The following is a 26,141-nucleotide window of genomic DNA, read 5'->3' as shown; positions in this document are numbered from 1 at the left end:
ATCAGCAATAGTTATTAGAGGTTAAAAAGTATTAATATATATCCTTTTGAAATTAAACATATTAATAGATGAGATGCGGTTAGGTTAGTAAGAGATTGTATGCAACAATTACATATAGGTGGCATATTGTAGCAAATTAAATTAACCATTTATTACAAAACATTCAATATTATATACATATATATATATATATATATACATTTGAAAAAAGAAAAAAAAAAGGAGATAATTTTATTAAATCAAAGTAGCAATACACATATCGTCTTGAATAAAGTTAGAGAGCGAAGAAGGACCATCCAAAATTTGTAATCAACTAAATCTAAAGCATAATGGGCAAGCTCATGTACTACCCTAGTAGCCTCTCGCTTAGTAAGAGAAGAAGAAAATTGTAAATTAGCAACTAACAAACCCTTAATCTGATCAACCAGAAAACAATTTACAGTTAAACTAGACAACGAGCATGTGATTAAAGCTATTACATTCTGAGAGCCACCTATATATTTATTATTAAAATATAAAATATTATTAAATATTTTTTATATGAAATTATCATCATCATCATAGTTATAAACAAATAATGTATAATATGATTTCCTTCAAAATATATATACACTACAAGAAAAAGGGGCACACTTACGGCTCATTGTTGTCAGTGTATGCCCATTTTTTGTCACAACTTCATTTATAGTAAGAGAGTAGGAAGTAGGAGAGTTTGAGAGAATGTGGAGAATACTTGTATTGCTAGAATTCTTGGATGTGTTACAAATGAGAGTCCAACCCCTTTATATAGAGGGCTTGGCACGTATCACAAAGATACAAGATTCTAGATATGTACACATGTCATCCATCTATTTATGGTTCTTGATTATTCTAGGGTTATGTACAAGATATTTACATGGAGTATTCTAGAGAGATTCTCATCTACATTAGTCTAGGTTTCTCTTGAATCCTCTAGAATATTCCGGATTTCTCATGGATCTTCATGGAGAGTGTAGAACCTTCCAACCAAACCTCAAGGTTTTCACCTCTTCTGGACGGGACGTGACACCCTCCCCCACCTAATCTCGCGACGCCCTCGTCGCGTCTTCTTCCTTGAACCTCTGAATGTAGTCTCTAAATTGCCACAAAACCTCTTCATGCTCCCAACTAGCTTCACTATCCGGTAGGTTCTTCCACTTCACTAGATACTCCGTATAGTTAGGCACTCCTCTACGTCGTATGACCCGATCTGCAAGTATAGCCTCTATGTCCTTATCGAACGAAGTCACAACTGCCGTAGGTGCCCTCTTTGATTCCCCCCGATTAGGATCTTCCATGTCTTGATGGTAAGGCTTCAAGACACTCACATGGAAAATAGGGTGAATCTTTAACTTAGGAAGAAGTGGTAGTTGATAGGAAACCTTACCCACCTTCCTCACATTAGGAAATGGTCCTTCATAGCGTCGAACCAACCCCTTATGTACCTTCTGTAGGGCCTTGAATTGTTGGGGCAGTAGCTTCACCATGACCAACTCCCCTTCCTCGAATGCTACATGCATTCTCTTGGTATCTGCCCACTTCTTCATCTTCTTAGATGCCTTGTCCAAATATGCTCTAGCCAAATCGGCTTGTTCCTCCCAGGACTTGGCAAACCTGTAGGCAGCGGGGCTTTTGCCTCCATAGCTTAGGGCTAGGGCATTAGGAGTCATCGGTTGTCTCCCCGTCATGATCTCGAATGGACTCCTATTAGTTGACTCACTCCGTTGTAGGTTGTAGGAGAATTGGACCACATCCAGCAACTTAGCCCAATCTCGTTGGTTGGCACTCACATAGTGCCTCAAGTAGAGCTCTAATAAGGCATTAGTGCGCTCCATTTGCCCATCACTTTGTGGGTGGAAGCTAGTGGAGAAGTTTAAATCCGAACCAAGAAGTTTGAAGAGCTCAGTCCAAAACCTTCCAGTGAATCAAGGGTCCCGATCACTTACTATATTGTTAAGTACTCCCCACAGCTTCACCACGTGCCTTAGAAATAGTCGGGCTGTCTCCTCTGCCATGCAATCCGTAGGTGCAGGGATAAAGGTAGCATACTTGCTAAACCGATCCACTATGACGATGATGCTACCATAGCCCTCCGACTTAGGTAAACAAGTGATGAAGTCCATTGAAACACTCTCCCAAGGTCCGTTTGGAATGGGCAACGAATCTAGCAACCCTCCTTGTTGCTTTTGTTCTACTTTGTCTTGTTGGCACACAAAACATGTCCTCACATAGACTTCCACATCGTCCCTCATATGGGGCCAATAATATGTGGCTTCTATTAGGGCTAGGGTGCATCGAGTGCCCGGGTGGCCAGCCCACTTGGTGTCATAGCACTTCTTAATCAATTCCTTTCTTAGATTCTCCTTCTTGCGCACATATATACGGTCTCCCGTAGTGTAAAGCAAGTCATCTCTTACCCAGAACCGCCTAGTCTTTCCCTCATTGACTAGGGCCATGATGTTCTTGGCTATGGGGTCTTGTGGGAGTCCTTCCTTGATGCGTTCCAGCAAGGTGCACTCGGACCGACTTATGGATGCAAGTTCGGCCTTCCTGCTAAGTGCGTCTGCCACCACATTCCCCTTTCCGGGCTTGTACTCCATCTTATAATGGAACTCCGCCAAGAAGTCTTGCCATCGAGCTTGCTTGGGGGTGAGTTTCTTTTGGGTTTGGAAATAACTGGTGGCAATGTTGTCCGTCATAATAGTGAAGGAGCTCCCTAAAAGGTAATGCCTCCACGTGCACAGGCAATGGATGACCGCCGTCATCTCCTTTTCTTGCACCGTATAACGCCGCTCCGTGTCGTTGAGCTTTCTACTTTCGAAAGCAATTGGGCGTCCATCCTGCATTAGCACCCCACCTATGGCAAAATCCGATGCATCCGTATGTACTTCGAATGGCCTAGAGTGGTCGGGTAGGCACAACACCGGTTCCTCCGTGATGGCTTTCTTTAGGTCTTCGAAGGCTTGTTGGCACTTCTCCGTCCAACCTCAAGCTTGGTTTTTCTTTAACATGTTGGTTAATGGGGTAGCCTTCACCGAGTATCCCTTGATAAACCGCCGGTAGTAGTTGACAAGGCCCAAGAAAGATCTTAATTCATGCACCTTAGTTGCTGGTTCCCACTCCTGTATAGCTTGCACCTTTGCTTCATCCATCATAAGTTTCCCATCTTTGATCTTGTGCCCCAAGAACATAACTTTTTTTTATGCGAAGGAGCACTTCTCCAGCTTGATATATAGCTCATTATCTTGTAGCACTTGGAAGAATTGTCTAAGGTGTTGTAAGTGTTCTTCCATAGTATTGCTATATACGACAATATCATCCAAATATAATACTACGAAACGATCAAGATATGGGTGGAAGAGCTTATTCATCAAGGTGCAAAACATTGCAGGAGCATTTGTCAAACTAAAAGGCATCACTAGAAATTCATAGGAACCATACCTTGTGATGCATGTGATCTTGGCCTCATCACCTTCCGCTATGCGCACTTGATAGTACCCGGAGCGAAGGTCAAATTTGGTGAAGTACTTTGCCTGGCCAAGTTGATCGAAGAGATCCGTAATAAGAGGGATGGGATACTTGTTCTTGATGGTGATCTTGTTCAAAGCTCGATAGTCGATACACATCCGCAACGACCCATCCTTCTTCTTTTGGAATAGCACCGGTGCACCATATGGAGCTTTTGAAGGCCTGATGTAACCCGCATCGACAAGGTCCTTGAGTTGCCTCCTAAGCTCTTCCAATTCTGGTGGTGCCATGCGATAGGGGTTCATGGGGGGTGGCTTAGACCCTGGTTCCAGCTCGATCTTATGGTCTACCTCCCTCCTAGGTGGTAGTTTCTTGGGCAGCTCCTTGGGCATTACGTCCTTGAACTCTTGTAACACCGTTTGCACTTCGGGAGATATTAGGACGTCTTTATGGCCATCAAGCTCTTGAACAACAGCTAGATAGTTTTGCTCCTTTTTAATGCCCTTCTTAAATTGCATGGCTGACAAGGGTTTGGCCTCCATCTTGCTAGCCCTTTCCGTAGGCACCATGCAAGTCATCCTTCCATCCATGATGCACATAGAGTTTGCAAATGGAAGGGGGAAGGCCTCCACTTGGTCTAGGAACTCCATGCCTAGAACAACCTTGAAGTCATCCATGGGAACTACCGATAAGTTTAATTGGCCTACCCATTCTCCAATGGTGGCTTGTACACCTCTAGCAACCCCATGGATGGGCTTTGCAGCCGAGTTAACCGCCTTCATTGATCCACCCTCTTTCAAGGCCTTAATGCCAAGTCATCGTGCCTCTTCTACCGACAGGAAGTTATGCGTAGCCCCCGTGTCCACCAACGCTTTGGTGAGCACTCCATTAATCTTTGCTTCTACAAACATTAGACCACCTTTCTTTGAATCCTTAGGAGTGGCTTTGATAGCATTCAACAATTGTAAGGAGCCCATGTTGGCCTCTTCCTCTTGTCTCTCCTCGTATTGGGTAGTCATGGCATTCAAAGCCTTCCTTTTCGGACAATCCCTAACCCAATGCGGTCCATCACATACGAAACAAGAGTTTTTAGATTTGGAAGCATCCTTACCTTCTCTAGGCGGCTTCCATTTCGAGCTTTGAGGTTTGTGTGCACTTTCCTCTCTTTTGTGTTCTTTGGGCTTGCTTGATTCTCCCCCACCTTTTCCATGGTTGGTCTTCTTCTCCATTGGCTTCGAGGAGTCCCTTTGGATGGTGTAGTCGATAAAGCTTTCTGCATGTGCGATGGATGAAGCAAAGGTGCAAGCTATACAGGAGTGGGAACCACCAACCAAGGTGCATGAATTAAGATCTTTCTTAGGGCTTGTCAACTACTACCGACGGTTTATCAAGGGATACTCGACGAGGACTACCCCATTAACCAACATGTTAAAGAAAAACCAAGCTTGAGGTTGGACGGAGAAATGCCAACAACCCTTCAAAAACCTAAAGAAAGCCATCACGGAGGAACCAGTGTTGTGCCTTCCCGACCACTCAAGACCATTCGAAGTACATACGGATGCATCGGACTTTGCCATAGGTGGGGTGCTAATGCAGGATGGACGCCCAATTGCTTTCGAAAGCAAAAAGCTCAACGACAAGGAGCGGCATTATACGGTGCAAGAAAAGGAGATGACGGCGGTCATCCATTGCCTGCGCACGTGGAGGCATTACCTTTTAGGGAGCTCCTTCACCATTATGACGGACAACATTGCCACCAGTTATTTCCAAACCCAAAAGAAACTCACCCCCAAGCAAGCTCGATGGCAAGACTTTTTGGCAGAGTTACATTAGAAGATGGAGTACAAACCCGGAAAGGGGAATGTGGTGGCAGACGCACTTAGCAGAAAGGCCGAACTTGCATCCATAAGTCGGCCCAAGTGCACCTTGCTGGAACGCATTAAGGAAGGACTCCCACAAGACCCCATAGCCAAGAACATCATGGCCCTAGTCAATGAAGGAAAGACTAGGCGATTCTGGGTAAGAGATGGCTTGCTTTACACTATAGGGGACCATATATATGCGCCCAAGAACGAGAATCTAAGGAATTGATTCAGGAGTGCCATGACACCAAGTGGGCTGGCCACCCGGGCACTCGACGCATCCTAACCCTAATAGGAGCCACATATTATTGGCCCCATATGAGGGACGATGTGGAAGTCTATGTGAAGGCATGTCTTGTGTGCCAACAAGACAAAGTAGAACAAAAGCAACAAGGAGGGTTGCTAGATCCGTTGCCCATTCCAAACGGACCTTGGGAGAGTGTTTCAATGGACTTCATCACTTGTTTACCTAAGTCGGAAGGCTATGGTAGCATCATCGTCATAGTGGATCGATTTAGCAAGTATGCTACCTTTATCCCTGCACCTACGGATTGCACGGCAGAGGAGACCGCCGGACTATTTCTAAGGCACTTGGTGAAGCTGTGGGGAATACCTAACAATATAGTAAGTGATCAGAACCCTCGATTCACTGGAAGGTTTTGGACCGAGCTTTTCAAACTTTTTGGTTCGGATTTAAACTTCTCCACTAGCTTCCACCCACAAAGTGATGGGCAAACGAAGCGCACTAATGCCTTATTAGAGCTCTACTTGAGGCACTATGTGAGTGCCAACCAACGAGATTGGGCTAAGTTGCTGGATGTGGCCCAATTCTCCTACAACCTACAACGAAGTGAGTCAACTAATAGGAGTCCATTCGAGATCGTGACGGGGAGACAACAGATGACTCCTAATGCCCTAGCCCTAAGCTATGGAGGCAAAAGCCCCGCTGCCTACAGGTTTGCCAAGTCCTGGGAGGAACAAGCCGATTTGGCTAGAGCATATTTAGACAAGGCATCTAAGAAGATGAAGAAATGGGCAAATACCAAGAGAAGGCATGTAGCATTCGAGGAAGGGGAGTTGGTCATGGTGAAGCTACTGCCCCAACAATTCAAGGCCCTACGGAAGCTACATAAAGGGTTGGTTCGACGCTATAAAGGATCATTTCCTATTGTGAAGAAGGTGGGTAAGGTTTCCTATCAACTACAACTTCCTCCTAAGTTGAAGATTCACCTTGTTTTCCATGTGAGTGTCTTGAAGCCTTACCATCAAGACATGGAAGACCCTAATCGGGGAGAATCAAAGAGGGCACTTACGGCGGTTGTGACTTCGTTCGATAAAGACGTAGAGGCTATACTTGTAGATCGGATCATACAACGTAGAGGAATGCCTAACTATACGGAATATCTAGTGAAGTGGAAGAACCTACCGGATAGTGAAGCTAGTTGGGAGCATGAAGAGGCTTTATGGCAATTTAGAGACCACATTCGGAAGTTCAAGGAAAAAGACACGATGAGGGCGTCGCGAGATTAGGTGGGGGAGGGTGTCACGTCCCGTCCAGAAGAGGTGAAAACCTTGAGGTTTGGCTGGAAAGTTCTACACTCTCCGTGAAGATCCATGAGAAACCCGGAATATTCTAAAGGATTCAAGAGAAACCTAGACTAATATAGATGAGAATCTTTCTAGAATACTCCATGTAAATATCTTGTACATAACCCTAGAATAATCTAGAACCCTAACTAGATGGGTGACATGTGTACATATCTAGAACCTTGTATCTTTGTGATACGTGCCAAGCCCTCTATATAAAAGGGTTGGACTCACATTTGTAACACATCCAAGAATTCTAGCAATACAAGTATTCTCCACATTCTCTCAAACTCTCCTACTTCCTACTTTCTTACTCTTAGCTTCCGCATTTTGATAGCTTGTGAGCAAAGCTTACTTAGCAAGGAAGGTGCCAAGTGCCACACGGGAGTGTTGGAAAAGTTAGGCCCGTGACAGTTAGCTTAAACTAAAATGAGGAAAAAAATAAAGGAGATGGTGCTTCGTTAGCCTCTAAACCTTCTTGATGTTGTAATGCTGCAGCATTCTCCTTGAATGCCTTCTATCCTCTGGAAATACCACATGAGCTTCTTTTAACACACAAAAAGCCCCACATTCCCAAATATGCAGTAGATAAATACCTAAATGATTAAAATGAATAATAATAATAAACATAAAAGACAATGTGAAATGGTTATGTGAAATTGGACAACTACCATAAAGTGATGTCTTATAGATTTCCAATGGATAGAAAAGGAAATGAGAGTATATATCATAGTCTCAGCCAAAAAGTTTAACCCGAAGTAAGGAAAAAAAAAATGAAAAATGTGCTCCAATAATGTTAGCTACTAACAGCAATAAACAAATATAGAAAATCTTTTATCGTACTAAAAAATTATATCACATGTTAAGTGTAAATTACCAGCAATCCTTAAAATATCCCCATCAATATAGTAATAGAGTTCCAGATTGTGATCCACAAAAGGGAATATATTAATCTGAAAGAAGTATTAGAAAGCAAAGTAGTATAGGACCCATTAATCATCAAATAAAGTAAAATAAAAATTTAATTACAATTATATCACAAATGCAAACCTGAAAACATTCTCATCTTTAATGACTATCATATCAGGAATGATATGCAGATTTGCATCACAAATGCAAATGTAAAACATGGAAAGGATGAATATGTAAACAAGAAGTCTTCAAAATAATAGAAAACAGAAAGGAGACAAGTATTCCCGAATTTATTCTTACCTAACAATATCTATGCTCATCTCTGCAAAGCATGCTGTTAGATAAATCTGCATCATAGAGTGATCCAGCATCCACATATGCATACAACGTGTGGTACTTTGAATATTAAAAGTGAAATAAGATAGAAGATAGAAGCATGGTGGGTCGGCCAGCAGTACCACTCCTATCTTGTGTCTTTCATTCCTTGGCCTTCAAGGCTCATGCAGTTTTTGGGGTTAACCTCATCACATCCACACCTCACCTGCATTATTATATATTTTATGCCTATATACCTTGGCCAATACCACATTTCAATTTCAATATTTCAGGAAGACCAAATGAATAAAAGTTTGAAAAGTGCAAGCTTGACAATGTTCTCCATACGTACACACACACACACACATATGTACATATTTTCCTTGCCAACAATGAAATAGTTCCACAATTCATTAACAGAGCAATGCAAATTATACATTTGAAGATTTTGATCTCGCTAGGATAACAACTAGACTTTTCTTATAATTGAGGTAGGAACTCTATATGAATAAACGCACATCAAACCCAGTAGAAGAGTTCACCCACCACCAGCACACCCACAACACAAACCCCCCCCCCGGCGGCGGGGGACACACACACCCAAAAAAAAAAAAAAAAAAAAAAAAAAAAAAACATGCAACACAAAAAACTCTCTATAGAAGAGCAGAGGAATATAAATCAATTTCATTAATCTAATAAAGCTTATAAGATTTCAGAAAGCCAAAAATAGCAGCAATACGCAAATCCGTGAACAGGTGGAATTTCAATTACCAGAAAATTTACATCTACCAGCAATATGCAAACCAGAAACAATTTGTATAACACACAGAAAAGGGCAAATCCATGCAGAAAATAGCAAAAACATGAGGAATTTCAATTACCCAATACCTCCCAGGCCGGGTTAGGCAATTTATCAACTTTCTCACCCCGTACATCTTCTGAGTTCGCACTACTAGTCAAAGAAACGATTCCATTGACGGATTCCATCGAAAACCCATTGAAGTCTACGAGGGCTTCGAGGATTCGGCAAAAGCCATCGACGAGGAACGTCTGGTACTCCTCTGTAAAGGCCGTGAGAGACTCGATTGAGGGCAGGGGCAAAGTTTTTGAGAGACTTAAAAGAAAAAAAATTCCCTAGTTAGATTGGCGTTCGATGTCGGAGCGATAATGCTTAAGAGTTTGGAGATCTTCTTCAAGGTTCTGGGCCTCCAGTGTAGTTGCGAAGACGATTCCGCCATTGTTTTCTATTGCACATTGGACTGAGGGGGTTAGCTAATTGAGTAGGTGAGTGATTTTGTGGAAGCTGATTTTGATCTTTGGGGTTTCATACGGAGACTTTGGGGAAGGGAAATCAGAGAAGGTTTATGTTTGTGTGGGTGGGTGTGTATAAGTGAAGAGGGCAATAACAGTTAGAAAAAATTCTAGGATCCTACATTACTCAAAAACACACTATTTTGGACTTAAATGAGGTTATGGATGTGAAAACGCTGCGTTTTGGCTTTAATCCACATACTGACAATTTTTTTCTTGTAACTAATGTTGGTTGGACAGTCAACTTCAGCATTTTGAGTGACAAAGCCAAAAATTTATCACAATTTTTTTGAAAATAAAGGAGGGAAACTTGGCGCCATAATTTTTTAGGCCTACAGTGACAAAATTACGTGACAAGACGAAAATTGTCACTAAGGAGGATGATATTGTGACAGAAATTTTTTTTATCACTGATGCAGTATGATACTAGAAAATTGTAAGTGTTACTTGTTTTTTTTGTAGTGATATATATATTTATACGGAAATTTTATGGTGAGGACGGTCCGCATGAGGATAGCAGTATTAGTGATGGTTTTTCATAGTATTAACGACGGTTTCTTAGAAAATCGTCACCAATACTATGAAAAACCGTCACCAATACTGTGGTCCGCATGAGGACCGTCCGCACCATAGACGGACTGTATATATATATATATAATAGGACAATATTGTAATATATAAATATGAAAAGATTAAACGCATTAGTGTTCAACATCAAGAAAAGTACAACTCTTATACAATATAATATATGGTCATAAAATACAATCCATTCCTCTCGTCACACATCCAAAAAAAAAAAAAAAACCATAAATACACTCCAATAAAAATCAAAATGAAAATAAAAATAAAGATATATATATAATAGGACAATATTGTAATATATAAATATGAAAAGATTAAACACATTAGTGTTCAACATCAAGAAAAGTACAACTCTTATACAATATAATATATGGTCATAAAATACAATCCATTCCTCTCGCTCACACATCAAAAAAAAATAATAATAATAATAAATAAATAATAAAAATAAAAATAAAGATAGTAGAACACAATCCAGCAGAACAAAAGAGCCTAAAATGCTTGCTTAATCCTCAGTAAGATGTTGGATGCATTGTTAAACCTAAGCCTTCGACAGGCACGAGGGTGGGGGTTTGATATGTAGCAAAACAAATGTAAGGTCCAAATTACTCAAAACCTACTTTAATTTTGTAGTAGGTGTGAATACAAAAAGATTAGCAAATGAGAATCCAACGCCAAGAAAAACAAAACTCTTCAAATTAGAGTACAATATAATCATATATATTGTCATACATTAATGCAATACAATCCTGTCAGGCCAAAAAGACGAAAAAAATTGTTGACAATCAACATAGAAGTCCTAATAAGAGGACTTGGATAGATATCTATAAACCAAGTCCTCTTATTAGGACTTCTATCAAGATTACAGAATATATGCATAGTTCATATAAACCATATAAGTTGTGTAATATTGATATATTGCAATATATAATTTACAAAACTGATCCAATGTACAACAAACTAGGTTCAAGACCAATCTTTTTTGGTAACATATAATTCAATTGATATATGTTTCTAGAAAATTCTCAATACAATGACCAGAACCTTGATTGAAATTCTATTTATTCTACTTAATATAAGTTTGAATTAATATGTTTGTTTACATTTGTTTTTATTGGTGAAATCTGATTTCATTAAAAACTTAAATTAATATTAATATATTTTTTTAAAAATAATATTAATATTATTTATGGCGAATAACATTTACAAAAACATGCATGATATATGACGCATGACATCCTTTCACGCTATGTAATTAAAGGTTTTAATTCAACCAAATTTTGTGGAACAAAGATATTTTATTTGTGAAAATACTAATTATATATGGAATTTTAATTCAATTATGTAGATATTATTTTTTTTGGTCAATATTATGCTTTATATAAATTGATCAATTTGAGATGCCACAATTAATTAGTATATTTAATTAGCAAAGCACATCATGGTGTTAAAAATAAATTATATACATATAAATGCAATTCTTATATTTGAAGTATCATTTAGATATCACACATAATGATTTATATATGGTATTTACATATAAAACATTTAAAATAAGTATATCTCAATGCCTAAAAACCATGGGAAAATAAAGAAATAAATAACCAAACCATTTTTGGATCTTATAAAAACGATACGTTTGAGAATGATTCATTAAATCAGGGCGTTTTGAAATCTTGTGTACCAAAACTAGATGGAAGTCCAATAAAAAATTACTTGGACAAGAAATTGACATGAAAAGCTAATACATAGAATCAATATGATTAGGGTATTAAAATATTTATTTAATTATTCTTCCTTTACTATACTTAATTTCTTTCCATTTTTGAAATCCAATATGAAAGTGCATAAAAGGCACCTTTTTACACTCATTGACCACCATATATATCACGCGAACTGCTTAATATAGAAGTTTGACTATTAAAGTAATTAGCCGTAATCATAGAGTATTAACAATATACATACACATAGAGGATATATGACATATTATTGCCACGTGCCATTATATATATAAAAAAATATATATGGAAATATTGAAAAGGTGTAAGACTTGGCTGCCATGGGAACAAATCTCGGCAACCTTAGTCATCACTTCAATCCTTTGCTAATATAACGCTGGTATTAACTGCAAAATGGGATTTCTTTCCAAACATGAAATATAACGTATTAATTCAAACGCTCATTATAAACGACTATAATCTCTCCAAATCTCTTCCAAACCCACACAAGTTTTCATTTTTTTTGGCCATGGAAGAAATTGGTGGAGGAGAAACATGTTCCTCTGAGGCTTCAAGTATCTCTGCAGCCTCTGATGGAACTACTACTCCATGCCAAAATCAGCATGCTCACAACAAGAAGATCATGAATAACATGAAACTCAAAGAAAAACAACTTGTCAAATCCTCCTCCGATATTAATGATCGAGTGGAACTCCAAAATCCCGAATTGAGTTCTCGAGTTCTACTCGATCTGAATCTCTGCAATGATGAATCGCTTCGTGGTGGTTCATCGTCGAAGCTAGAACTCAACCTTTTCAACTCCATGAATAACCAACATGTTTCTTCTCGTGCAAACAACGATGAGTCTTTGGACGAGACAACCCGAGAGGAGAGATCGGAATCTAAGGTTTTCTCATGCAACTTCTGCAAGAAAGAATTCTCTAACTCTCAAGCCTTTGGAGGCCATCAAAACGCTCATAAACAAGAGCGTGCTTTGTGGAAACGTCGCCAAGGAATGGATGTGGGTGCTTTTGGATATCCTCCCTTTCCTTATTATCCATATTCAAGCATATCTAGCTACCCTCTTTTTGGATCTTTCAATAGGTCTATTGGTGTTAGGAATATGGAATCAATGATACATAAGCCTAATGCTTATCAATGGCCAACACAGGCTGGATACCGGTTCAACAACCATAGTGGAGGTGGCGTTGGTATTGGTGTCGATGATGTTGGGTGGGGGAGGCAGGCTATCATGAATCCACAAGCTTCCATTGATAGACTAAACCTTGAGGGGTTTCAGAATAATCATATTGGTGGTGGGGGATTACGGCTCGCAGGAACTTCAGCCTCTAATAATTCTTCTTCTTCAAGGTTTGAAGAAAGTAGTGCAATTCGGAATTTGAGTGTTTCTACTTCTACTACTAGTAATAATATTGTTTCTGGTTCAGACATGGTGACCAATAGGCTGACAGGTTCTGATTTTATCTGGAGAAGTGAAGATATGAAAACTGATCATGCTGATGTTCCAAAACTTGATTTGTCTCTTAAGCTTTAGTTTTAATTTATTTTCCTTTTTTCTTTTATTTTTCTTTAAAAAGATTATCGTATGATATTATGGGTGGTCTTGGCTCGACATTCTTTATTGTTATCATCTAGTCAATCTCGGAGAGAGGACGCACCTTCTTGCTTGCTTTCCACAATCCAGGATGAGATGTATTCTTGTTCTTCTTAATAAAGTTTTTTTTTTTTTTATTTCAAAAAAATAAATATTTTTTATTTTTTATTTTTGCTTAATAGGATCTTCTTTTTCTTTTAATGAATTTTAAATAGGAGAGACACCTCTTTAATTAAAGGACCTGCTATTGTAGGATGAATTTGCCACTCTGTAATTCTTCCATTTGAGGTTCGTTTTGTACTATTAATGCAGTGTTATATTTACACCAAAAATAAATAAATAAATAAAAATCAGCAATAGTTATTGGAGGTTAAAAAGTATTAATATATATATATATATGTTGACAGACTACCAGCTGTTAGTATTGATAAAAGAAAGGCAACCCGATGAAGCAAAGAATATCCTCTGTTATCCCGTATTGATAAGCAACCGAAACAGAGTGATAAAGGACAGAAAATAATAAGCAGCCGAACTAGATGATCATTATTTCCAACCTTTAATAGTTATCTTAGAGGTCTTTGATAAGTGTTGTTAATGTTATCTCATAATTACTTGTATGTATATATAGACAGAATGTTAAAATGAATACACGTGAACAATGTTTTTGAGCAAATATGAGTTTCCACACACACATATATATATATATATTCTTTTGAAATTAAACATATTAATAGATGAGATGCGGTCAGGTTAGTAAGAGATTGTATGCAACAATTACATATAGGTGACATATTGTAACAAATTAAATTAACCATTTATTATCAAACATTCAATACTATACACACATATATATATATATACACATTTGAAAAAAGAAAAAAAAAAAAAAGGAGATAATTTTGTTAAATCAATGTAGCAATCTGTGATGCTCGGACTCATCAAAATCACCAAAGCACCCGTGTCAACACGACACGACACGGATACGCCATGACAATCAACATTCATAGAGCTTCCATGAAGTCTTTATCCATGGAGGAGAAAAAAAAAAAGAGAGAGAAAAGCATTGATAAAGAGAAGGAAAAAAGATAGAGACGGAAAAGAGATATAAAAAGAAAGGATCCGAGCATCCATGCCATAAAAAGAAAGAACAGAGTTTCCTGCCTGCTAAGCTTCCATGGTGGAACTAGAAAGAGAAGAGAAAGGAGAAACATGGAAAGAGAAGAGAGAGGAGAAAGGTTTGAAGAAAAGCATAGGGAAGAGTAGAAAAGCATTGGGCAGTGAAGAGACGTGCAGAGTCCAATATGTCTGCTATACATTTCGAAATGTGATTTTAAAAGTACTGAGAAGAAAATGCAGACCTAAGCTATTAATTATCCTATTTTTACTATTATTTTATTAATTTTATAGTAAATAAAAATTAGATAAAAAATTGGTGCTTTTAAATTTGTTATTATTATTAGTTTTTATTTTTATTTTTTATTATTAGTGTATTAACTTTGAAAAGATATAACATTTAAAGAGATTAAAATGCCCATATTACTAAACGAGAATATCATTTCAAACACACCCCACATCCGTATTTAAAATTTGGATATTTGTTATCCGTATCTCCGTATCTTAAATTTTAAAAATTCATGAATTCGACTCTTAGATATGTGTCCATCTGACTCCCGCACCCAAGTCTGAGCAACATAGATAGCAATACACATATCGTCAAGGTTTGAAGAAACTAGTGCAATTTAGAATTTGAGTGTTTCTACTACTACTACTACTACTACTACTACTAATATTGTTTCTGGTTCAAACATGGTGACCAATAGGCCGACAGGTTCTGATTTTATTTGGAAAAGTGAAGCTATGAAAACTGATCATGCTGATGTTCCATAACTTGATTTGTCTTTAGTTTTAATTTATTTTCCTTTTTTCTTTTTCTTTTTTTCCTTTAAAAAGATTATAGTATGATATTATGGGTGTTCTTGTTGAAGTCTGTGTGTAATTTTTATTCAACTTCACATTGTTTTTTAAAGAAAAAAAAAATTGTTTCCTTTTTTTTTTTTTAAAGTTATTTTTTATATTCAAGAACATGATAATAGAGCCAATCTTGCTCTTTTGATCCAAGATGATATGTGTTCATATTATGTTTCTTTCGTTTAATGTTTTTCTTTAAAAAGGAAAAAGGGACCAAAAAAAAAAATAAAAAAAACTGCTAATTTGGATAAAGAGTTGGTCAACTCTGACTTTTACTTATACCATGCTGGCCTTATGAAATTAAATGATATTATGATATATTATTAATCTGCCATACATAAAAAGATTGATTTTCATATTTGATAGCCTGGAGATATGAATCTGTATTTGATCATGTGAAAAATTAAATGCAATGAATGAGATATATTTAAATCTATTAGTAATTAATTGAAAATTAATTATAAAATATATTTTTTGTCTATCAGTTAGCTCGAATGAGATATACCATCAGTTGTGGTTTAGAGTTTGACAGCCCAGACCATCCGCATGCGATATTGTCCTCTTTGGACCTGGGAAATCCTCTTACAATACAACCCGCGATATTGTCCTCTTTGGACCTGGGAAATCCTCTTACAATACAACCCTCAAGGTTTTAAAAGGCCTCCCAGTGGTTAGAGGGAATCCTCTTCCAACTCCTACACCTACTAGTCCCATTGGCCTGGGCCTCCCAGGCCCAACCGAGATATTGTCTGCTTTGAAAGCTAGGTGGTGAGCCCAATCCTACTCCTGACGGTTTTGTTTCCTCACAGGAAGGCCTCTCAGGGGAAAGATATCCACACACTTATAAGTCATGCTTCGTTCCCCTTTCTAACCGATGTGGGACTTCACAATCCTCCCCCCTTGGGGCCCAGCATCCTCGCTGGCACACCGATCCGGGTTCGGCTCTGATACCATCTGTGACAGTCCAGACCACCCATATACAATATTGTCCTCTTTGGGCCTGGGGAATCTGTGACAGCTTCGTTCCCCTTTCTAACCGATGTGGGACTTCACAATCCTCCCCCCTTGGGGCCCAGCATCCTGGCTGGCACAGCAATCCGGGTTCGGCTCTGATACCATCTGTGACAGCCCGGACCACCCACATGCGATATTGTCCTCTTTGGGACTGGGGAATCCTCTTACAACCCAACCCTCAAAGTTTTAAAAGACCTCAAGGTTTTAAAAGCTCTGATACCATCTGTGACAGTCCAGACCACCCATATACAATATTGTCCTCTTTGGGCCTGGGGAATCTGTGACAGCTTCGTTCCCCTTTCTAACCGATGTGGGACTTCACAATCCTCCCCCCTTGGGGCCCAGCATCCTGGCTGGCACAGCAATCCGGGTTCGGCTCTGATACCATCTGTGACAGCCCGGACCACCCACATGCGATATTGTCCTCTTTGGGACTGGGGAATCCTCTTACAACCCAACCCTCAAAGTTTTAAAAGACCTCAAGGTTTTAAAAGACCTCCCAGTGGTTAGGGAGAATCCTCTTCCAACCTCTACCTCTATACCTGCCAGTCTCACTGGCCTGGGCCTCCCAGGCTCAACCGAGATATTGTTCGCTTTGGAAGCTAAGTGGTGAGCCCAATCCTATCCCTCACGGTTTTGTTTCCTCACAGGAAGGCTTATCAAGGGAAAGATATCCACACGCTTATAAATCATGCTTCGTTTCCCTTTCCAACCGATGTGGGACTTCACATAGAGAAAGTGAAAGGCCAATACCTGTGCATGAGATTGTTCATGCTGAGTCGGTATGTGTAGTAAAAATGGGTTTTGCAGAGTGAGTTTTTATATTCTCATATAGGAAGAGAAGGAAAAACAGCGAAAAGAGAAAAATAAATAAATAAATAAATTTTACTTTTTACTTTTGGAAATTAATTAAGCTGCTTACTGTTGACCGGTGAGAGGAAAAGGATTGATCGAGATAATTATTTAAAAGGAGAGAATAAGAAAGATAAACTTTTTTTGGAAGGAGCGAGTATTGTTTTTTTTTTTTTTTTCATTGTTTTTGGTAATAATGAAGAATGAGTAATTAGTAAGAAATATGATATGTCTTGCTCTCTAATTAAGTTCATAGTATATAATCTGCATATATAATTAATTAATAATAGATTTTTGTTTTGATGAAATTAATTAATAATAGATCAATAAAAGTATTTTAAATCAAATTATAATTTATAAGATATATACAATCTCATATTGATGATGAGATACAGTATGTGATGTTTAATTATGTCTTTTGTCATTTTGTGATGGGTCCAATAAAAAAATGATAATAAAAGTAATCTAATAATAATTTTCAAAAAAAATAATTAATCTAATAATAGTCATTCAATAATGATCACATAAGCTATCTTGTTATTAGTGATTATCACCAGATAAGGAATTAGAATATGTTTGAAAGAAATATTAGAAAAGGAAAGAAATTTGATAAAGTAGTGACAAGATTTTGCATCCTATAATTCATGGTATGTGAATATTGAGTTTGTTTTACTTCAAAAGTTGATTTTACGAAGTAATTGATATATATATATATATATATGGTGTACATATATAAAAATAATAAAAATTAAATATCCTAATTAAAATAGTGATTATTACTAGAGGAGACAAATATCAAAACTCAAATATACATAAGTATGTTTCATTGTACATTATATTTTATTAACAAAGAGTATCCTCTTTACATTGGTAACTAATTAATTAATTATAACCTTTAAATTCAAGATATTAGATAATTATTTAATTTGCTATATATATACATTGTACCGGACCTGATTGTAGTCCAACTGTCCAAGGTAATAAATTATGTTTAAAATGCACACCTAGCACCTTTTATTATGCATACTAATTTAGGTATGATTTGCCACCTAAGCTAATTAATCATTTATATATTAGGTATTTGTCCTGTTTTTTATTGATAAATTAGCCTTCAATTATGTGAGCCATGCGTTTCATAAGTTTATGCTGAGTACTTTTTTTTTTTTCTTCTTCTTTTTTTTAAAATATGGTGCTTTGGGTATTTTGAAACAATGAAATAAACTATATTTTTAAATTATATCGGTGGTCAGAAAATTTTAGAGTTTTAATCAAGATCTTCTCAACAGCATTATTTGGAGATTCTAATTAATTTTGATCATAATCGGATAGACACAATACTTAAAAAGGATATTGAACAATATTTGGTTAGTGAAGAAGATGAGGAAATTATTATATAGTGGGACACTGACAAGTGCCATTGAAAATTTAAAAGGTTCAATCAGTTTCATTGTTAATGAGAAGAAAGAGTTTGGAAGCTACTATAAAAGTGTTATCACCGGTGGTTATTGTCATATTGGTTCTTTTAAGAAGATAATTTGATAATTTACTAGAGTAACATAGCCTATATTGGTTAGGAGACAAGTGTTTTAATTGTTTATAACCAAACAAATCCCTAAAGCAAAGTTACTGTGTCTGAACAGAGCAGTTATGTTTAAGCAATAATTACCATGTATGGTGATGTATGCACCGCTGAAACTCCCCTTTGGTATAATGTTGTGTTTTGAAGATAAAAACTTCAAGTCAATAACAACAAAACAGAGTAAAATTAAGTAAAAAGAACACCATATTGTCAACTCAAATTGATTAACATAAGATAATAACAATCTTTTATAAAACAAAAACAAAAATATGCAGCATTAGTAATAAATATACAATTTCTAAATCTAATGATCGTACACATATATATTTATAATTAGTTGAAATTATATACGTGACCACATGTTCTCTTGACTTTCAAAGTGGTTTATTTTTTAATCAAAAGAGGAAAGGTGTTCTAATCTAAATAGGATCTTTCTTTGGTATTGGGTTTCTTATATTTTTATATATACATACATATATGTGTAACATATGCCAATTTCAAATTAGCGTGTTCTTTTCTTGAGTACTTTCTTCTTCTCAGCTGCTTTTTATAAATTAGTGTAATTCTCTACAATGGCTGTCAACATCGAAGAGCTTCGATCCGGCGAAGGCCTTGTTCCAGTTTCTTCTTCAGATCACATTGCTCCACAGCTAATCATACCGACGTCATTCGCTCCCCAAGTGCTTCAAGACTCTTTGCTTTGCCGATTCCATATTCAGGATGAACTCAGTAGAGTGTTAGGGTTTAGGTCTCGAATTACTGCCATTGCTCGGCTCGCCACACATTAATGGCGACTGCAGTGACAGAGAGATTGAATGAGGATGGTGTTGATGATGATGATGGTTTTGTTGTTAATTTTGAGATTGCTACCGTTGATGAGATTGAGGTAGAAGATGGGGATATTATTATTGGAGAATATTTTGATGAAGAAGATGATTATTCGTTTGATGATGAGGAAGTAATTACTCATGGGACATCAAGAACCGCCATCAAAAAATTGAAGGCTCAAAGTTTTGTTAATGAGAAAGAAGAGTTGGGAAATTGCTGCGTATGTTTGGAAGAGATGTGGCGTGGGAAAGAGCAGCTTGTGGGTTTGCCTAAAAGCAAACATATCTATCATGAAAACTGTATTCTTCAATGGTTGGAGAACACCAATTCTTGCCCTGTCTGCAGAACCCCATTAGAGGATTGATTCATACTCTGCTATCGTTTCTTTGTTTTTCTTTTTTGTAGATGAAATTTTGTTAAAACTAACATAACATATGAATATAACAATATATATGGATCAAAAGTCCTTTTATGTTTGTAAATGTATACACCCTTCTTTTTTTTCCCCCCTTCTTTTATTATTGATTTTAGAATTGGAAAAAACAATAAGCAAATAAACTAAGGACGATAGATATGATTTTCCTTAACTAATAAGAGATTTCTATATTATTATAGCCTCTATATTATAATTTTTCATATAAGTTTAATTAGGCAATTTCATTAGATGAATTCATTAGACAACATTAGTAAAAAATAGAAGCATAACATAATTAAAATATGAGACATATATTAAGGTCTATAGATTAGGATATATTAAACAGATTTAGGGGAAAAAAAGATAAATTAAAAAAAAAAAGAAAAAAAAAAAAGAAGAAACTCGACTGCCCAAGCTATTCAAGCATGTCAAGATTCTTGCCTTCCAAGTAAGAGGGTTTAAAACACACCCCAACAGTTAGATTTTAGATGAAACTGAATAAGCCAAATATTGACTATTGATTTATATATAACGGTTATTAGTTTTTCTAATATTTATTGGGATTTTCTTTATATTAAATTAAAATAAAATTAATCTTCTGAATTTGTTTCTTTCTTGAGTAGTTCTTCTTCTTCCTCCTGAAGTCCGCTTTCATCAACAATGGCTATGAACCTCCATGTGCGTGGACACTATGCTTTGCTTTCTTTCCCGTACTTTCTTCTTGTCTCATTGCTTCGCCCCTCTACATTACATATCCATTTTATTTCCCTACGCAGATTCTTCTAGACCTTTTGCCTTGCCTATTCCATATTCGGGATGAAGTATCAGCAATCTTAGAATTTAGCCTTCCATGATAAATTGGATAAGAAAGCCGTAAATAATGGCCGCGGTGATAAATTGTATTCTAACATCACATCAAGACATTATGACTCTAAAAAATTAGAATATTGTATAATAGTCATTTATACTTCTTGATATCCAATTTTGGATGGAAAAGAAAACAAGTTATAATTTAAAAAAAAAAAAAATCCAATTTCTTTTGTTTCCTTTCTACCTCATTTTATCAATGCAAATAAGGGATTCAAATATTTTCCTTGTATTTCCTTTTATTCAGGCAAAAATAAATAAAGAAAGAAAAAAAGAAACTCACCCAAGCCATTCAAGCATTTCAAGATCTTTGCCTTCCAAGTAAGAGGGTGTAAAATATATCGCTAGAGTTATATTTTAGATGAAATTGAATAGCCAAGTTTGATTGATTTATATATTAATGGTTGTTTCTTTGTACTTTTTCTAATATTAATTGGGATTCTCTTTAGATTAAATTAAAATAAAACTTAGGGAACCAATACTGTCATTCTAAGACTAATAAATTAGGGAATGATAGAAGTAGAGTTTCTTCTGCCAGCATTGGCTGATCTCTTTTCCAATTACTATACAAATAATATTAGGTTGATTACGACAAAATAATGCTCTGTCTATTTCTAAACAAATTCCTGTTACCATGCAAACTTGCTCTGTTTTTAAAAACAGAGCAATGACCGATTTTCAATATTTTGTTAACAAACATACATCTTTACCACGATTCTAATGCATAAACTACCAAAATTTAAGATTGCATAGATTATAATTCTCTGAACTAAAAATAGGATTAAATGGTTAGTGCACTAAACATAAACCTCTAACATGTTCCAAAGCATCCAAATAACAGAATGAAAGGAAGAAATATGTAAAGAAAACCAATCATTTTTAGGAACAATAATATCTTAATTTGCTCCTTCGTGTTTTTTTTCACAATTTTAGTACACTAACATAAATTTTAGTACATTTTCTCTTTACTGCAAAAATACATTGAAAATGCCTTGAATGGAATATTAAAATAACATTGTCCAGTAAAGAGTACTGCCTTTATACCTTGCTGAAAAGCACACATCACAATGGCAAGAGAAGAAGCCCTTAAGCAGGTTGTCAAAATCATTGTGAAATAACAAGTTAAAAATTTTTCCAAATGCTGGGGATTAAATTGGACGACAATGGAGAAAGTGGACAAGAAAGATAGCCATTAAATCATAGACCATGAAATATGTGAATTGTGTTCTTCCCTTTAAAACTGCAATGCCTTGGTCATCGAATCCACTGGGGATTTGGATGGCGCTGCAAATATGGCGGTAGGGATGATTGTGGATATCAATAAGCAGAGACTTGCTAAATCCTTACCCTGTTTTTCTTCTTCTGAATTCTTGCGCTCTTTTCGCTGATCTTTTTGTTTTCTCATTTCAGCATTCTCAGCTTCTTTAGAATTCATGGTATGCAAATATTGAGTTGGTTTTACGTCAAATTTTGATTCTGTTAAGTAATTAACACCATTAGTCTAGATAAATGTTAAATGTGTTATGTATATATATATATGTGTGTGTGTGTACATGTTGTATTCTTATTTTTTTGAACAAGGGTATCCTATCTAAATTTAGGATTGACAAAATCTTATAAGACATGATAACATAATATAAATCTGCATGATATTTTGTGAGATCATGTAGGGTATATATTAGTGTCAACCAATAAAATCTAATAAATTAATGAGTTTTGACTTATGAAACATGATAATATACTATAAATCTATTAAAACCATTAAAGAAAAATATTTTTGTAATTATCAGGTTTTATATATTAAAAATACTTAATTTATTATTTGAATATATATCAATTTGTTATTTTTTAATTTAATTTTTTTAAAAGTCTAGAAACAAACAAATAAGTATATTTTTTTTAATCAATGAGTTTAAGATTTATTTATTTTCATATGAAAGCTTAATAGGTCGTGTTCGGAGTTACTAAATTTAACACGAAAAAGACATAATACAACACAAACACTATTTAACACATGTAACATTGCTAGATCTATGTAGATTGGCAAGAAGTAAACTAATTATAATTTCTAAATTCAAGATATTTAAATAATTATTTTCAATAGTGTGTACATATATATATATATATATATATACAAGGTAATGGACTCAGGTGTAGTAGATTTAAAATCTAAAAGTACCACACTTTGACCACACTAATTTAAGTATGAAAGGTGACTTGAGCTAATTAATTACATATGTGGTAAAATTCCTACTTAACAATTCTTTCTTAATAAATTAGACCCCGTTCATGTGAACCATACATTTCCAAATAGATACCTGGAATTTTTTTTTTTTGGCTTTTTTTTCCTTTGTGTTTTTTGTTTTGTGTTTCTTTTTTTGTTTTTATTTATTTATTTTTTTTTTTTGCATTCTGATATTAATATTTGGTATACTTGAAATAAAGCAACAAGTCCCTTTTAGGACAACCCAGTTGGTAATAACCGCCAATGACAGTTCTAATTTTAGGTTTAAGGCATGACGATGAAATCCATCTTCCCTAATTTATTTAGGGGGAAAAAAAAAAAAAAACAGTGTAACAAAATATACCCCTTTTTTTCTCAGAAACAAAATATACGTATATAATTTGACAATATATTATCATATTGGTGGAAGACTTTGAGTAGCATTAGAATTTTGAGTATTAATTTTTTAAAAACTGTGATATATTAATTTATTAGCCATTAAAAGCACTTGTTTTATAATGCATGCGACCTTATTGATATCCAATTAATCCATATTTCTTTAAATGCAGTTCGTTGTTTGTAATGTGTATATATAATATATATATATATATATATATATATATATATATATAAATTGGAGTAGATAAATCTTTGAACTCCAATTCCCTATAGGACTCAAAGGCTTGGCGATCATGTAGTAGTGCAAGTTGTCAAGTCAGTCTCAAATACATATTAATTAACGAGACAACAAAGAAGTTTCCTCTTTCTGAATCCTTGTCATTCCAATTTCTTCGTATCCCATCGTTCCGCCACTCCAAGCATCATTTAATTTCCCCAAACAGATTCTCCTAGACCTTTTGCATTGCCTATTCCATATTCAGGATGAACTCACAGCACTCTTAAGAGTTTAGGGTTCCATCCATAACCAATGCTTCGCTTGCCGCCCGTTTAGTGTTGTGTGCAGGGAGATTGAATATGATGGAGGTGGTGAATAATGGTGGTGATAATAATGTTTAGCGGTGGGTATTATTTTCATGCTGATACAGAGATTGTTAATCTTGATCAAATAGTCGACACAGTTGTTTATGTTTATCAGTTATTTAACTTAGTACTATTGGAAGATATTCAATATGACTTCTTTGTTGAAGAAGATGGATTGCTTGATGAGCAAGTTACTAGTGGGACATCAAAAACTGCCATTGAAAAGTTGAAAGCCGAACGGTTCCTTGGTGATGATGAGAAGGAAGATTTGAGAAGCTGCTTTATATGTTTGGAAGAGGTGCGTGGTGGGAGTGGCATTTTTCAAATTACTATAGAAATAATATTATCTTGATAAAGACAAAAAAAAAAAAAAAAAAATCCTCTGTTCATTTCTAAACAGATTCTCTTACTACAAGAAATTTAACTTTTACTGACAAAACAATTTTGTCGGCAAAAACACAAAATTCATCGGTAAATGTTTTACGGACAAAAATAAATTCATCGCCCATGTCATCGCCTATGCCTCCTCTGCAATTGTATTTACCGAGGAATTTTTAATTTTTGCCAGCTAAAACTTTTGCCGATAAAAATTTATTATTCTCGCTAAAAACTATTTCCATCGAATCTAAAATTGTAGGTGAAAGGTTTTGGCCACAAGATATAGCATATGAAAAACTATTTTTATAATGGTGAAAATATAACTAGCGACAAAATTATTTTGTCGGCAATAAATAATTTGCTGACAAAATACAGTTCATTGGCAAAGAAATTTTTAGCGACAAAACAGTTTAGTGTGCAATAATAAGTTTGCCATCAAAGTTTATTCGTCGGCAATGGTGATTTAAGCGACGAAACTGTTTTGGTCGGTAATGATTAAATTTCCATCATATTTCAGCCGAAAAGGTTGTTTTAGTGACGAAAGTGCTTAGATTGCTTGGCTCCACACCTAATCCACAAAATGCAATTAATTAATGTACCCATGCTCACACACACAATATATAAATTGTAGAGCAACAATAAATTAAGTCAAATATAGCCAACTATGGAAAATCTGAATCTACCGAGGCCTGGGAGACAAGAGGTTGACTGCGTAGACACATGTAGAAAATGGTACCATGCATAGGCATAAACGCATAGACAATAGCATGCACAATGACAGCAGTGGAAAATGGCAGACAACATTGGTAGACAGAAAATAGTACCAGTAGCAGGAGAAAAAAACAAAGAGGTAGAATGAGAAACAATCCACTAATCAAGCATGATAATGACAAAGATAAATAGAATAAGGAGCTCTAGGTGTCAACTAATCAAGTAGCACTACACTTCACAAAGCAGCGCTAGTTTTCTCTTTGTCTTCAACACACCACAAAATGCAACAGAGAGAACAGAGTAGAGAATGAGTGAGATTCAATGGCTTCGTAGGTCTCCAACATTTAGTAACATAAGTCTTTAAAACAATGATCTGCCTGCCATATGGTGCTTCAGGATAGAAGCATTAAGAAAGAGGAGAGCAGACAACCCGACTTTTGACTTGAAGAAAGGTGGAAATGGGGTAATATGATTATTATGGTATAGTTAAAATGGTAAAGTTTTTGGAGTCATGGACCTTATCCACAGTCTCAGCAAAATCATGATTACCATGTGGTATACCACCATAAGACCAATGTTTTTATGTACACATGATACTATTTTCAGAAACCTTAAAAAATATTTGTTAAGAAGCTAAAAAAAAGACACCCACAACAGGTCATCATGATCCAACACAGAAAATTGCCTCCTTTGTCACATAAACAACAAAAACAAAGTGCATCAAAAAGGGAAGAAAGAGATAAAAATAAATAAATAAATAAACAAATAAAAAAAAAATAAGAATGAGAACAAACATGTCCCTTAAGGATGGTGAAAGGTGACTCAGGAGGATTATAATTCTATTTTTATTTAAGCTTTTGAAAATATAGTGACATCTAGCTGCTAACCCTTTTTAACAATCTACTTTTCCACTTTTCCCTTTCTAACACTAATATG

General features: G+C 35.8%; 2 protein-coding genes and 1 long non-coding RNA gene across 3 annotated transcripts; 2 read left to right on the top strand and 1 right to left on the bottom strand.

Annotated features, from left to right (window-relative positions):
* Nucleotides 1–7,667: 7,667 nt before the first annotated feature.
* LOC112492507 (uncharacterized) lies at nucleotides 7,668–9,599 on the bottom strand. Its single transcript, XR_009639500.1, has 3 exons — nucleotides 9,044–9,599; nucleotides 8,148–8,388; nucleotides 7,668–7,888 (listed from the first exon to the last, which is right to left on the bottom strand). It is a non-coding gene; the product is annotated as an uncharacterized LOC112492507 (long non-coding RNA).
* Nucleotides 9,600–12,302: 2,703 nt separating this feature from the next.
* LOC107425713 (zinc finger protein 3-like) lies at nucleotides 12,303–13,328 on the top strand. Its single transcript, XM_016035728.1, has one exon. It carries the CDS (start codon nucleotides 12,303–12,305, stop codon nucleotides 13,326–13,328), a length of 1,026 nt encoding a protein of 341 aa, XP_015891214.1.
* Nucleotides 13,329–19,588: 6,260 nt separating this feature from the next.
* Nucleotides 19,589–19,993, top strand: LOC107425714 (uncharacterized). The gene has a single exon (XM_016035729.1). The coding sequence runs from the start codon at nucleotides 19,589–19,591 to the stop codon at nucleotides 19,991–19,993; it is 405 nt and encodes a 134-aa protein (XP_015891215.1).
* Nucleotides 19,994–26,141: the final 6,148 nt, after the last annotated feature.

Source organism: Ziziphus jujuba, chromosome 7, assembly GCF_031755915.1.
Source record: "Ziziphus jujuba cultivar Dongzao chromosome 7, ASM3175591v1".
Classification (NCBI taxonomy): domain Eukaryota; kingdom Viridiplantae; phylum Streptophyta; class Magnoliopsida; order Rosales; family Rhamnaceae; genus Ziziphus; species Ziziphus jujuba.
Note: the sequence above shows the minus strand (reverse complement) of the source record. Positions and strands in the feature narration are given on the sequence as shown.